The sequence below is a fragment of the Motacilla alba genome, chromosome 2, assembly GCF_015832195.1.
Source record: "Motacilla alba alba isolate MOTALB_02 chromosome 2, Motacilla_alba_V1.0_pri, whole genome shotgun sequence".
NCBI classification, from domain to species: Eukaryota; Metazoa; Chordata; class Aves; order Passeriformes; family Motacillidae; genus Motacilla; species Motacilla alba.
Window position 1 is genome coordinate 47,174,619 of NC_052017.1, and position 15,171 is coordinate 47,189,789.

Here is a 15,171-nt window from a genome sequence, read left to right on the forward strand (position 1 = left end):
CTATCTTTAGAAAACAATTAATCAAACTGTGGTTGAACTTTTTGAGTCAGAACCCCACACTTTATGGCAACAACAACAACAAAAAAAAAAGCATTTTACCTATAGATCATTTAAGAGGTGGGGCTCCTTGTGCTGACTATTATTAAAATGGCCAACACTTCCTATTTCTAGATGCTGTTCCCAGTTTTTAATGTCTTGGACAGCACTTACTAGGCAAGTGAAATTTTCCCACTGAGAAAAAGATTAATATTTGGTCCATCTGCCTAAACCTAGTCCATCCATTTCTGAAAATGGATCACAGGAGAAATGCAATTTGTGTCTGTCTTTAGAAAGTTCTGACAACTTTCAGTGCAAAAGTTGGAAATGGCTGAGCAGGCTTCATACTGATGGAAGAACAAACAGGGTGAGAGGAAGAGGTGGAAAGAGGGACACTAGGGAAAATCCAGAGGAGAACCACCTCACAAGGAAGGAGTGAGGATGTAAAAAAGGAAATTCAGGGAGAATGAAGAATGAATGAATGAATGAATGAATGAATGAATGAATGAATGAATGAATGAATGAATGATCAGACAGGTTGGAAGGAGATATATCTAGCTGCATATCAAAATGGAACAAAGATCCCAAGGGGACTGGGAAAACCAGACTAGGGAAAGAAATTGAGAGAGAAAGGCCAGAGAAGCTAAAAAGTTGGAAAGCAAGGTATGATTGTACAGCACAGGGAACCTCCAAACTACCAAAGCTCAGTGAATAACCCCAGAAACAGCCTAAAGACAGAGTTAGCAAAATACAGAAAGGAAGTGTGGTGTGTTAGCCTTGGCCAGCAGCCATGCACACACCCAACTGCTCCCTTACTCCCCTCTTCAACAGAGCAAGGGTGGGAAAAGGATGGAAAAGGTCACTGGCCAAGATAAGGTTGGAGACTGTTTCATCATGGGCAAAACAGATTTGACTTCTGTAAAGTCAATTCAATTTGCTGCCAATTAAAACAGATTTGAAAAGTGAAAACAAGCACTAAAACAACACCTTTCCCCCCTGTTTTCCCAAAGCTTAAACTTAATCCTTCACTCGCAAATCCTGGGGAAGGGGTGGGACACAGAGAATGCTATGAAAATGAGAAGGGGGAGAAAAGAAGCTGCCAAGTCAACATTAGGAAATTACACTCACCACAGCTCTACTAGGTAGCAATTAAAGGCATTGGAGTTTGCACCTCTTGCAGGTAATGATTGCAAGGTAATAATTACATTATTCCAAATTATTTTCCCAATAACCTCCTTTCAGCAGAGTCAAGGGACTCCATCTTGGAATATATCAGGATGTCAAGGAGATTATTGTGGACAGTCAGCTAATGAACTATTCCAAGATACAATGAGAAGCACCACAGAAGAACCTATGAGAACACTGTTAGTTCTTATCTTCAAAGTGCTGCTTGGATACTGTGCTGTACAACAAGGGATTTTTGAAAAAGATAAAGATAAAAGACCTAAGATAAAGTAGATCAAAGATAAGTAGCTTAAGATAAAACTAAGTAGCTGCTCATCTGAGACATGAAGGAGAGAAAAAAAATACAAGTCTGAAAGAAATCTTAGAAGTTCCTCAGGCCTATATTTTGCCTAAGGCGTGCTTTAGCTAACTCTCAACTGTTTTTGAAGCTTCTTTCCAAAACTTTTTGGACAAATCCTCCAAATTAGCAGTGCTGGTGCTGCTTCTCCTCACATTGGAAAGTTTTTGCAATGTCTAACAAATCAACTATGCGGCCATTTAAGTCATACATCTAATTATTCATGTCTTACTTCAGACTGCTCTAAGCAACCTTGGTTGTTGGTGTTTTTTGCTCTTTCACACAGTCCTCACGTGCTTTGTTTCCTGGACCCACCATTGTGAAATGTATAAACGTTTTCATAATTAATTGATCTCCATCTTTAGAGATGCGGCAAATTTTGTCCCAAGCTTTCCAATTAAAAATCTTTCCTATAAATGAATTGCCATCACTGCCTTTTACCTTACACATCACTTCCTCTCTCTCAGCATTGGCACACACACTTGAGATTTACACAGCATTTAGGCTGACTGGCTAAAAAGGCAAATTTTTTAAGTCAGCTCTTGTAAGAACCTCATCACTGCAGGAACCTCACCCTCTGCACACAACCTGCATTCAGTCAGTCCACAAGCTACTGCAGAGTTTACTGAGATAATATAATGTTCTATATGATGTCTAAGAAATGCAAAAAATGGCTTTAACAGTTCATACGTTCTGAAAATATCTTTTCAGATAAATCCTAGCTAAACATTCAACTTTTTTTGTGTCTACATTACACAGTCTCTCTTATCTTTTCCCACATACAAGATACTTGCCTGCAGATGAAATTCTTGCCAGGGGTCCTAAATGAACACCACTACTCTTTGTATGACTGCATAAAATGACATTATTTCCCTTTCTGTAATCCAAAAGGTCATCTAATTTGTGAATGACATGGTGATTCTTCCATCACCGCTTCACATATTTGTTTCATCAGATTTCTTCAGCATATATTAACTTTCTTAGGGCACCAGCACAAATATCCCAAAAGTCCAGCCCATGCCTGACTTTTAAAGAACATCCCACCATTCTCAGTTTCCCTTTAAAGTGTCACCTTCTATCAGACAGTTTCTTACTGATTTTGTATGTCCTTCATTAATCCACATTTAATTTTGCTACACTAGCAAATTCCAGTATAGCACACCAAAATTATGAAATCACACATTTTCCATGTTGGCTTTTTTTCATTTATACAAACCATTTATATTTAATTGAAGAAAATCAAAACAAACCAAACAAACAAACAAAAATCCTCAGAAGCTCTACACACTGAAAGCTTGAGAAAAATTGTTCTAGAATGAGATTATTGGAGCTGCTTTTTCTAATATTTTAAGTTTCTTATTGGTTCAGGGCTGCCTATAAACAAACACATTCATTTCAACATCTCAATGACAGCAGTGCTGTTCAAAGAATTGTGATGCAAATATACAGGATTATGAGATTTCTTGTAACTATTTTCCCCCTCAATTATAGGAATTAAGCTTACTTAAATACAATGGGGAGTATTCAGGCTATTTAATTTGCAATTGACTCAGAAAATAATAAATAATTCAATAGGGTGGAGTGTATCCCAGATCTCCTAATTGGGTCATTTTTGTTTTATTCATTAGCATTTTAATAAATCTCACAACTGTCTCATCTGAAAATCTCTTTACTTGGTCATCACAACCATCTGGTGAGGTCCTGTGGTTGCTTTAGCTGAATGTAGTTTTCAAACTATGCAGTTTTACAAATTACATTGTAAGCTTCTGAAACCATGTCTCGACTTGGTCTCTTTTTGACATTACATTTGTGTGGGGCAAGGCTTTTTGATGTGGCTGAGAAAAATAAACAGAATTTTTGCATTTCCCATACTGAAGGAGAACAAGCAGTCCAGGAACAACTTAATAGCCAGACATGGATTTACTCTCTCCCTTGAAATGAACATTTAATCAGCTCAAGAAATTGGCTTCCTGACCATCAGCACCAGTGGAATGATGACAGCATTCCAAGTCAGACTCTTGTTTGGCAGGTTTCTTTTGCCTTGCAGCTGAAGCAGAGGGGAGACTATCCTCACACTGTTCAGATCATGATCAGTTTTGTAATGTAAATCTCTACCTGCAGCTGATGAAAGCACTGAAGACATTTTATTGAAAAGAAGCAGATGGGGTGAAGGCAGCTGGGAGTCAGAACACTGCCCATGAATGAGGCTTAGGATGAGCAGCCAGGTTTCACAAGGCGTCCTGCTCCCTTTCCCAGCCCTGTGGGGAAGATAATACTCCTCTTCAGCTGTTAAAAAGTTGTACCTGCAGTGTCACCTGGACTCTTAGCTCAAAGTAAAGCTTCTGTACAAAAGTAGAATAACTCTCCTCACAGTTCACTGATGACATTTTTATTATTTGTGCTTTGCCTTCACCAAACTGCTAATAGAATAACCTGTCTCCCATTAGGGCTCTTGCTATGATGCTTCTTTCACATCTTACTTTCATGTATTGCTTCTTATCTCCCACTATGCTTCCCTACATTTTCTTCACTGCTTTAATCCCAGTTCCCATTCCCTCCTAAACTTTGCTCCCCATCCCCTTTTGAATGGCTATCATAATCAAACTGTAAACAGTGCTGCAGTTACCCTTGACAACTGCCAGAGTGTTTTCAGTAGGCTTCCCAATGAACAGCTGAAATGGGAGTAATGAAGCTGAGGGATGAGTCAACAAAAAAAAAAAAAAAAAAAAACCAACCTCACACTGAGCTTCAAAGGCTCCTTCAAAGCACTAGTTTTGCTATCATGCTTGCAACCCCAAAATGCCAAGTTCCTCCCTTCCCATCTATTTACTTGATTACTCCTTACGGATACAACAGCCCTGATCCAGTGGTAATTTTTTCCTCATTCATCAGTAATGAAAACAGCTTTCAGAACACAGAAAAGCTCTACCCAGTTCCTTTGTGGTTTTGGGAGAATTGAGCCCTATGCCACAGAGCTGGGAAGAGCACTCAAACTGCACAGCAAGCTCCAGTTTGCACCAAGAGCAAGGTTGCTGAAAACCTCTCTGTCTGTAACTGTGGCTGCTGTACAAAATTCAGTGTATATCTGCCAGGCCAACAGGACAGTAATGAATCACAGGAGACATGAAGCATACTATTTTACCTAAGGAGAAAGAAAACTGCATGCGAACCTAGAGTAAGCAATAAATCAAGATATTAATTCACAATATGTGTGCATGCTCTGTTTCCAGAGGAGGAAAAATACACATTATTAGTTAATATAAACGTGTGCAATGGTTTAGCCAGATCGTGCTCTGCTACCCAACAGGATTTAAGGCAAGCCTAGAAATCAAATTCATCTGACTAAGTCAGATGCAAGTACAAGAGTTTCTGCATCCCCTATTCACAGATTGAAGGACTTCAAGCAAACAAAACATGAGGTCCTGTAAGTGAATACCATAGAGTCGTACCTCAGATTTATTGTGCTCATAAGTCCATATTATTGCTAACAAACTACAAGGACTTTACAGGGCGTCACAGATCCATTAGGCAATGCCTGTTCATCCAAGATATCATTAAAAGTTAGGTTCTAGTGGTGACATGTCATGCAAAACTACATGCTTAAACTTCAGGTAGGTATTCCTTCCAGCTAGAATAATGGAATTGTTTAGGTTGGAAAAGACCTCTGTGATAATTGATTCCAACTGTGCTATGATCACCACTAATCTATATCCCTAAGATCCACATCCACATATCTTTTAAACACCTCCAGGGTCCATGATTCAACCACTTCCTCAGGCAGCCTTCTCCAATGCTTGACAACTCTTTCCATGAAGAAATTTTATGGAATATCCAATCTAAAATTATCTAGTCCTGTAACTTGTTACTTGGGAGAAGAGACTGACCCCCCACAGGGCTACTGCACTCCTTCCATGGAGTTGTAGGGAACAATGAGGTCTCTCTTGAGCTTGCTTTTCTCCAGGCTAAACACCCCCAGCTGCTCCTCATCAGCCTTGTGCTCCAGACCCTTCACCTGCTTTGTTACCCTTCTCTGGACAAATTCCAGCACCTCAGTCTCTTTCTTACTGAACACTGTACTCGAGGTGTGACCTCACCAGTGCTGAGTATAGGGGCACAATCACTGCCCTGGTCCTGCTGGCCACACTATTGCTGATCCAGGCCAGGATGCCCTTGGCCTTGGCCATCTGAGCACATGCTGGCTCATGTTCAGCTGCTGTTGACCAACACCCCCAGGTTCTTTTCCTCTGAGCACCTTTCCAGACACACCTCCTCAGGTATGGGTCATTGCACAGGGTTGCAGGACCCAGCACTCTGCCTACAGTTGGCCTCAATTATCCTCCATACACTCCAGAAATCTCCTAGAATGTTTCCTCTCTGCTGCATCATATTTCCAGCTGACAGCTGGTAAGTCCCCCATGAGAACAAGGGTTAGAGATCTTGAGACTTCTCCCAGATGCTTGTGGAATATTTTGCCTGCTTCTTTTTCCTGGTTGGATGGCCTATAACAGACTCCCACCATGAAATCTGCCTCATTGACCTTCTTCCTGGTCCTTACCCATAAACACTCAACCCTATTGTCACCATTACCAAGCTCAGGGCAGTCAAAACACTCCCTAACATACAGGGCTACTCCACTACCTCTACTTCCTTTCCTATCCCTTATAATGAATTTATAGCATCCATTCCATCACCCTGGCTTCTGCTAAAGCTGTCACTTGTAGTTAGTAGGGTTTCTGGGGAAGACGAGGAAAGTTATTTCCTTTTAGGAAATAGAAGACCAAGTAAGAGAAGGGACTAATGCAATGATGTACTATAATGGATGCATGCACCCACTTTCAGTGGACTACCACACAAAAATACTCACAATAAATCCAAGTTTTTTATAGTCCCGAGTGTACATAGATTTCCGTTTCTCCATACTGCCACTGCTGTTGTTAGGCTCAGATTCAGCATCAAATGCAATTCTTCTGAGTTCAAATATGATATCCCGCTGAGCCTATGTTAAAACAAGGTTAAAAAAAATTGGTTAAAATAACTGATCTCTCACTTCATTAAACAATACCACAAAAGGTGTTTCAAAACAGGGTATTCCTGCCCAATGCTCAAAGTTTTTTTTGTCCAAATTCCTTATTTCATACTTGGAGAGACAGTCAGCAAGAATGACCTCGTGGTTCCCACTTTTGAAAGTCCTCACATTAATGAGATTCACACGTGGGTACTTAAGTGTTGACTTCTAGAAGCAGGACCCATGTTAGCAAGGCCTCTGACTACACAACTTTAACTACAGAAGCCAAGAGATTACACACATTTCAAATTAAGCTGGTACTTAAGCACCTTGCTGGATGAACACAAAATGACTCAGCACTCTGCATTCATTTTGGTAACTATCCATTTTTGCTACCGCAGAAATAGGCAAGAGAAGAATTACTGCAGCTGGAAATGTCTCAAGACAGTGATAACCACCCTACCAGCAATATTAACAACATTGTGTTAGTCACTCTCTATGGAGATATGCACTAATTGACTGCATGTACATTCCCAAGAATCAAACTTTTCCATCTCAAACTTAGGAAGCATAAAATCCTACAGCATGATGTTACTTATGTTTACAACTATCTCACTCTCTCACCCTCTCTTCTCCAAACTATTAGCAAGTCTTAAGGTAACTTCAGCTTAAAAATGAAATCAGGTTCCTCCTTGTACAGAGCTTAAATGAAGGCCACAAAAATTAAAGAAACAAAATATCATCCCTATGGCTCATTGACCCATATATTTAAATAATATATTTAAATCTCTTGAATATCTATAGGGATTGTCACTTTTTGCACAATGAACAACATCAAAGTCAATGTCTGCACACAGTGAGCAATAAACAAATGAAGTATTTTATAGGTTCCCAGTAACAAAACCAGGGTTTGTTGTTACACAATTTAACTTCAACACTAGCACACCAGATAGTTTTCATGCAAACATTTAATTTAGCGCTACAGAAGTACTTTTAGGGAGGACCATACACCTCTAGTGCTTCGGAGAAGGGGACAAAAGAAACAAATACTGGACAGCTGCTCAGAGCTTCTGCTCAGGAAGACAGAAAATTCAGTTCATGGAACTACATGAGAAGAACTGCCTGGCCATTTCGTACTTTTGCACAAGGAATGAAAAAGCCTGTGCATCTTCCTACAACCAAAAAGCATAACCCAACTTCACAGACAGGAAAAATGAATGACTTAGGTAAATGTTCCTAGCAAGTGTTTTTTTCCTCCGTGAAGAGCTTTGGGTACATCAGTGACAAGTTGCTGTCTTCCTGCTAAGACCAGATCATGCCAGATGCTTACTTGATCTTGTGGATCCATTTTTGTCATCATTCTGTCTTCCAGAAGATTAAAGGTAAGTACTTGCAGAACATATAGCTGGTGTGCCATTTCATTATTGATGGCCCTCTGTGCCCTGATAACATGCTGCAAAGAAAGAGAGACCGGCTTTGGTGAATCAGAAAATTGCAGTGCGTGCGTGCAGTCCATTTCTAAGTATGTGATTGCTATGCAATAGTGTATCTATACTTCAGAAATGGAAAAAAACCAAACCCAAACAACCAAAAAAACCCCAAACACAAACACACCCCCACCCCTGAAAATCAAACCAGGACTAGCAGTACTGATTCAGATACTGTTTAAATAACTTAAGGAGACAGGACTTTGCACTAGATAGGGTCTGTGCATATACTGAAAAGTATATATTAAAAAAAAAAAAACAGTGCTGAGAAGTCACTTCAAAGAAAAAAATAATTCCATCCCAAGAGCTTTAGAGATCTTATTTATTTAGAGCTCTTTTTTTTTTTTTTTCTAAGAGATTATATTAAGAAAATACTTAAGAGAGTAGCTGTCTGAGCAGAAAAGTATTCAGGCTGCAAACACAGCCAGAGAATACAGTGAATAGAATGGCAGGACTCAACAGGGAGTGAGCATCACACCACAATCCTGCCTCTACTAGACAACTCCAATCTATATGAACAAGCCTACTTAGAAATACATTAGTATATGATGTCCTATACATGCAGAATTATCCCATTCAAAAAGCAAACACAAAACTGATGGACAATATAAAAATCCCTGGTGTGCCAAAAACACCAAGTAGTTTTCTTATGGGAAACAGACCCAGGCCTCTAAACACAGCAAAGGACATAAGGAAAGAGTCATCAAGTGGGAGCTGGATACATCAACAGATGTTGTACATTTCCAGAGAATAAAAGAATCTGTCTGCCAAAAGGCACTGAAGCATTTTATGACAGTAAATAAACAATAATTATCCTTATGACTGTTCCAAACTTTTAAAGAACTCAACCAGTATAAAAGCAGACCTTCTGAAATAAATTCTGGGGGGTTTTATATGCATCAGTGAAATTATGATAGCAAATGAGAAAGTGTGAGGAGTTGTTTGTTGTTTCGTTCATTTTACACTCACTACAGAGAAAGATTTTCCCTCATTGCATTGAAGATCTACTCAAATGTCAAAGGCAAAATCCCTGATTTTCCATGATAGCAGATGCAGGTCTTCGATATTATATTCATTAACTGTTTCATTAGCTTTAATTCATGCTTCTTGTGTGCAAGTCATGATGAATTGTGTCAATCAAGACAGAATAATCAAAAGAACCAAAAAACACAGGAGATATTTAATACTGTATTTTCATGAAGAACCCACAATTTCTGACTGGGAAAATAACCCTTCCAAAAAGCAGTTTTGAACCCATTCAACCACCATTTAAACCTTATCTTCTATATTACAAGGCTTCAAGACACAGAGGCAATTAAAATGTATTAAGACCTATGAAAACAAAAAATTGAGTCACCTTTTCTCTCTCCTACTGAACAGTAACTTAGACAACCATATACTTACAGTTAAGATGATAGAACGAAGCTGCTTTTGTGCCAAAATGTTTGCCATTTCCTGATTTAGTAAAAAAAAGAAAAAAAATTAAAAACTAGCCAGAAGCAGATATTTTAATGTCATAGCTAGAAAAACACACTGGCTTAAAAGGTCTTACGTTTCTGCATTGTTACTTATAAATGAAAGGAAGCGCACATCAGCATTAGCACTGTGTGCATTATTTGGGGTTCACAAAGTCAGGATACCATGAGAAGAGAGACCAAGATAGTTAAAAGTACATCACAAGCTGAGGGCTTTGGTGATCCAAAACCCACAGCGAAAGATTTCAGAAGAGCCCTCTGTGGGTTCAAGAGAGTATTTACATGCTTGTTCAAGCACAACTTTCCCCCATAAACAATACAGAAGAAAGCATGGACTGGAAGCCAGCCAGGAGTTTAAAACAAGATGTCAAATAAAATGCTTATTTTCTTTGATATTTCAGCTGTTTTAAAATCAAGCGCTCTAACTTCCATTCAATAAATCAGCCTACAATTCAGTACTGTTTCATTATAAAAAATGACAATTCTCCCCTGTATTTTAGTGGCAATGTTGACATTGGTCCACTCTTTTGTTTTAAATTAACTTTTCTTTCTAGACCTGTCTGAAATCACTGTCGAGGTGAATATGATTTTCCCTTAACATTTAAGCAGCTGATCCCAGCTGTCCCTGCTGCAAACTGTCCTACAAGGCATAGGAGGGAATATTTTACACTTACCAAGCATAAAAGTCTAATCTTAACCATACCTACAAGACCTTGCCCTGTTTTTAAGTTCCATGAGCTTTTCCATCAGTATAGAAATGTGTGTGTGTTTGTGTGTGTGTGAATGAGAGACCCGTTTGCACATGCAGTGCATTCCTGCTGAACTTCATGAGAGATGAAGACCAATGTAGAATAAATACTAGTCACTTTTATATATTAAAAAAATCCCCTAGAAGACAGAAAAACTGAGACTATAACATTAAACATACAAAGGATGGATGACTAAAACACACCTGCGGAAACTGTAAATAAAGCAAGTGTTGGGCGAGAACTTGCTCAGAAACAGAAAATAATTCTTATTGTGAGATGGGAGGCAGTCAGAGATGTTGAACTCTTTTTCTTGTACCAAATAAAGAGTGATGCAACAGAACATGGCAGTGATAAAGGAACAAGGGACCAAAGACAAGAGAAACTCAGCTTCAGGTTTTAAGTCTTTTCTGGCTACGCGGTTTCAATTGCACATAACTGCAAAGAAGCAAAGGAATGGATGATATAGATGGTTCCATCTCTTCCAGAAATGTGCAACTGAGCTGTAGGGGGAGTGCCAGGCACATGATATACTTCAGTCTTGCTTGGAACAGACTGGCTGGATTTTTGTCAAACTATGTACCCACTGCCAAAAGATTAACAGGTACAGAATATAAGATGGTATTTCTGCATTCAATGCAAAGAAAATAATAAAAAGGAAACTCTTCTAATTACTTTTTAGAAGATTATAAAATTGTTTCTTTCTCATAGCTATCATTTAAAAAGCTGTTATTGAGATTCTGGATTTTTTGTCACTGGACTAAAATTGATTGAAGCAACAAGCGTTCAAAAAAACCAATTATTGCATCAAAATCAACTCTGTCTCCAAAAAGGCTATATTAGTAGCTAATGAGCTGCCTCTTCTAATAAAAGTAATGTCCCAGCTGATGAGAACAAGAATTATCTGACCAAATTTGCCATCTCATTTCCCATAGCAACGTCTCTGCAAAAAAATGCAGACAAATGCGAAAGTGTTTCAAACATTCACAGTATCATTTCAATGCTCACACTCTCAGCTCTTTCCCAATAGACTTTTTTTTTTCTTTTTTTATTAATAACCTAGGTTTCTCTAGATGATTTGGTCCTTGACAGAGGCAGAAGAAGAAAAGCAAGCAAAGCAACCAGGGAGTCCTCATTAAAAAGAAAAATCTCGGACTTCTTGGGTTTTGCATTACAGAAACAGAGTGACAGGAAAAAAAAAAGTGAGGGGAAAGAATTCAGACAGCAGTGCCAATTTAAATCCCCTCCTTAATTGCAGAGCAGCCATCCACATCATGCCTGTAAGTCGGCAACAGAGAGGGTGCCAAATTTCCCAGAGTCATATGAGTTTTGGTGCAGCTTCTCACTTCTAACAATATTAAGCAGTGAGTGCTGAACATTAACTTTTGAGTGCCCATCACCAGATAATTACATGAGAGACTTCATCACCTCGGTTCATTGTCTTAGAAAGACAGAGTTCAGTAAGTGCCATCTGTTAATGCTATTAGGAAGGCAATGGACACCTACCTTCTCTATTGTATGGTTTACTAATTAACCACAAGACTGACATAAAGAGAAACCGAGCACATTCTGACTGCATATTCTGGGTTATTAAAGGCTGAGGAAAAATTTCTGCAAGTGTCAGAGCGATTATCTTTCAAAGCCAAAGCAGATCATTATCTCCTGATGATCATAAACTCCATGACTAACAGTTTTGTGTCACAGCAGCAGGTACTACAGGTGAAGTCTGTCTGGCTCACTGCCAGCCTCGCTAGGTGGTTGCACTGTTGGCAAGATACAGTTTTGCTTGCTGGCAATACACTGTGTTACTGTCATTCAAGGAACACATGCCCACTGATTAATACTAAAGTCTTATCTACATATGACACTGCTCCTACACTTCAACTATGATTAGGCATACTGTTCACAGAAACACTGCAGCAACTATTCACAAATACAAAAAAAGCAAAATATTTGGGTTTCTTACAAGTATCTATTAGAAATTTATGCCAAAATTGAAAGAAAAGTTTTTATTCTAATTTTTGGTTATTAGGTGCCTTCTTGCCTTAGTTACAGAAAACTGTATTGGAGGAAGAAGGAAAAAAGAGGGGGTGAGGGGTGGAAGAGCCATGGGTTTACTTTTCCCTGTTTGCAATGCTAAACATATCTTTAAGAACAAAAAACAAAAACCAAAAATACCAACCAAACCCCCCTGAAAAACCCCCATTAGGACTTTGATGTTTGTTTAAACAGTCACCAGCATTTAAAAATGCAAATCTAAGGAAAGCCCTTGTCAGAACTGATCAGCAACTCTCAGTGAACTTGTTCTGGACAGTAACAGTATGTCACCACAAGAATTATCATCACTGTTCCTGGTGACAGAAATGTTAAATAAATAAATGCCTAAATCTGTTTTGACACGTGCTAGTAACTTTATACACATGGATAAAACTTCACTATTTCATAATGCTTCACATTCCATCCCCATTTAACATCAAGTAGCAATCTTGAAATATTTCTTGATATCTGGCACTAAAATAGCACACTATAAAAGTCATTAAAAGCTTACATGGAAAGATATTTTTGTTTTCAAAAGAAACACACTTTTTAATAAAAAATCTGGGGGGAAACATTCTACCAAAAAACAGCCTGGGTTTACAAGCTGTGCTGGCAAAGAGTTCAGTACAATAAATACTACAGCCAGCCACAGTCAATATGGTTCATATGAGGTCACAGAACTACAAAAGCATGGAAGAATGCTTAATCCCTCCTAATACTGGCGCAAGATGGAGGTAGTTCCATTAAAATGAATTATATCCCAGCATGAAGAAACAGAACTAGTTTCAGTTTGAATTAAGTGCAGGAAAAGTGTGATGGCACAACTACAGGTATGAATATATGAAACACTTTTTCTCCCACAGATGCATAGGTATACAATCCCCATCAACTTACCTGCCTCTTGTCGTCCGGTGCTTTAAGGAAGAGTGCATTTATTACCGCAATGGTGTACGTCTGGATTTCTTGGTCTGTCCTGTTAGGAACAATGTTGTAAATGTGAGAGAAGAACACAAATGCACATGAGCTGCAGAAACTGATCTTCCAGCTGCATGTCTGCAGGTAGAAGTGGAGGAGCTGTTTGCATTTCATGTTAACCATGTAAGTTAGGTGACCAAGGTTGGTCATGACCAGGCTTTCTCCATTATTGGGAGAGAGATGATGTCCTGAAGGGAGACTCAGAATTCAAAAAAGGTGGAATGAACTACTCCTTGAACTGCCATTGACCCTCCACTGATCATAGCAAGAGTCTGACAACCGGTTTCCATCAGGTGCACAACAGCTGGAGATAGGAAGAGGAATCTTCCCTAAAGGCTTCTGGAAATGAACCTGCTGGTATTAAAGCTTTTCAGGTGCATTGAAAGTGTCCCAGGTGGGAGACAAGCATAACCATGCACAGCATGTTACTCTATGCTACAAGAGGCAGCTTCCATTCATTTAAGCACTTCACATTACTATTTAAGAAAAAGCCCTTCCTTTTTCAAATACACATTCAGCAAAAGTTGAGCAATTTTTGTCTTACACATTTCCCAGAGTCTGGCAAGCAAAACAGCCCTATCTGTATGCTAATTAAGCATTTCATTACCACAGGGTGCTCTTCTAGTTGTTCCCCACTACCAATTACATAGGTAGCTTATAGAAAAACAAACAAAACAAAATAAAAAAAAGCCCTAAAACCTAACGACCAGGCAACTCCAGAAAGACTGTTACCAGTTATGCAGTCACTTGTAGTGGAGGCAGAAATCATAAAGGAGGTTGCTGGTCTTTATACTACTGTTTTTTCTCCAAATGTTGTGCTATTTTGGGGGGGGAAAAAATATCCGTACCAAGCGGTAGTCAAATCCACTCACCCCTGCAGATGTGGGATTAGCTGCCCAATTGTGATCTCCTGTGCTACCTTCTGGTACAGGTCATGGCTATTGAGCACCATCGATTCCAGGATTGCCAGCGACCGTTGCAAGATAGAGATGTCCGAGGCAAATTTGTTGACGTAGCTTGCTATCTGCAAATACAATCATTCAGAGAATTTGCATCTAGTCATGAAAACAGGGAAAGATAAGAAAGAAAACCGCCAGCGTGGTTCAGAAAGGCATTAGAATAAAAGGTAGTCTTGTCCACATGCCAGTTATCAGTGAATACCTGAAAATGATCAACCAGGCACAACACATACCACCAAAGAGCACAGTGGCACAGGGTCTGCAGCTGGCACAAGTCACCAAAGGTTATTTTGTTATTTTGAATAAGTCATATTCACATGACTGAAATGTATGCTTCATCATTACATGACAAACATGATAAATCAGCACTAAAATATTCAACAATTCTATTTTCTGTGTAGAAAATTTTGGAAAAAACAAGGAAACTAATACTCATTTTCTCCAGAAAAAAATTTGTACAGGCTAAAAATATATAGGCTTAAGGCAAATGTTTCAAAAGAGAAGCTTATAATCTAGATTTCTGGCAAAACACAATCTAGAAAAACATGCCTTTTTCTTCTTCTTAGTGCTACCAATAATGCTGGAAGCTCTTTCCAGGTTACCAATTAAAACTCTGTTGATGATCACAACTGGTTCCATAACTCTGTCTAGAGTCCAGCTTTTCATTAATAACCTTCCCTTTTACTGCAAACTGCCACAAGCAAATGGCACATTAATTAAAACCATTTTGACCTCTGCTGTTTTGCAGTGTGGCAATGACAAGCTGCACACTCATCTGCAGAGTCAACACAGCTGTGCAGTAAGATGTGGCAACATGCATTCCCCGCATGCTGCCCAGCCCATGTACCCAGCTTCCCGGGAAGAAACCTGCCTTCTGCTGATGCAGAAAGTGAGAACTGCAGGGGTTTTCTTCAAGTACACCAACACCA

General features: G+C 39.1%; 1 protein-coding gene across 6 annotated transcripts in view; it reads right to left on the reverse strand.

Moving 5' to 3' along the window:
- ELMO1 (engulfment and cell motility 1) overlaps nucleotides 1–15,171 on the reverse strand; it is a 304,241-nt gene that overhangs the window by 177,521 nt on the left and 111,549 nt on the right. For all 6 annotated transcript variants that reach the window (XM_038126698.1, XM_038126700.1, XM_038126695.1 and 3 more), the window contains 5 exons: nucleotides 14,156–14,307; nucleotides 13,203–13,281; nucleotides 9,455–9,505; nucleotides 7,894–8,016; nucleotides 6,423–6,554 (listed from right to left, as the gene is read on the reverse strand). In XM_038126698.1, coding sequence (XP_037982626.1) covers nucleotides 6,423–6,554; nucleotides 7,894–8,016; nucleotides 9,455–9,505; nucleotides 13,203–13,281; nucleotides 14,156–14,307 — 537 coding nt within the window. The remainder of the gene's footprint in view (nucleotides 1–6,422; nucleotides 6,555–7,893; nucleotides 8,017–9,454; nucleotides 9,506–13,202; nucleotides 13,282–14,155; nucleotides 14,308–15,171) is intronic.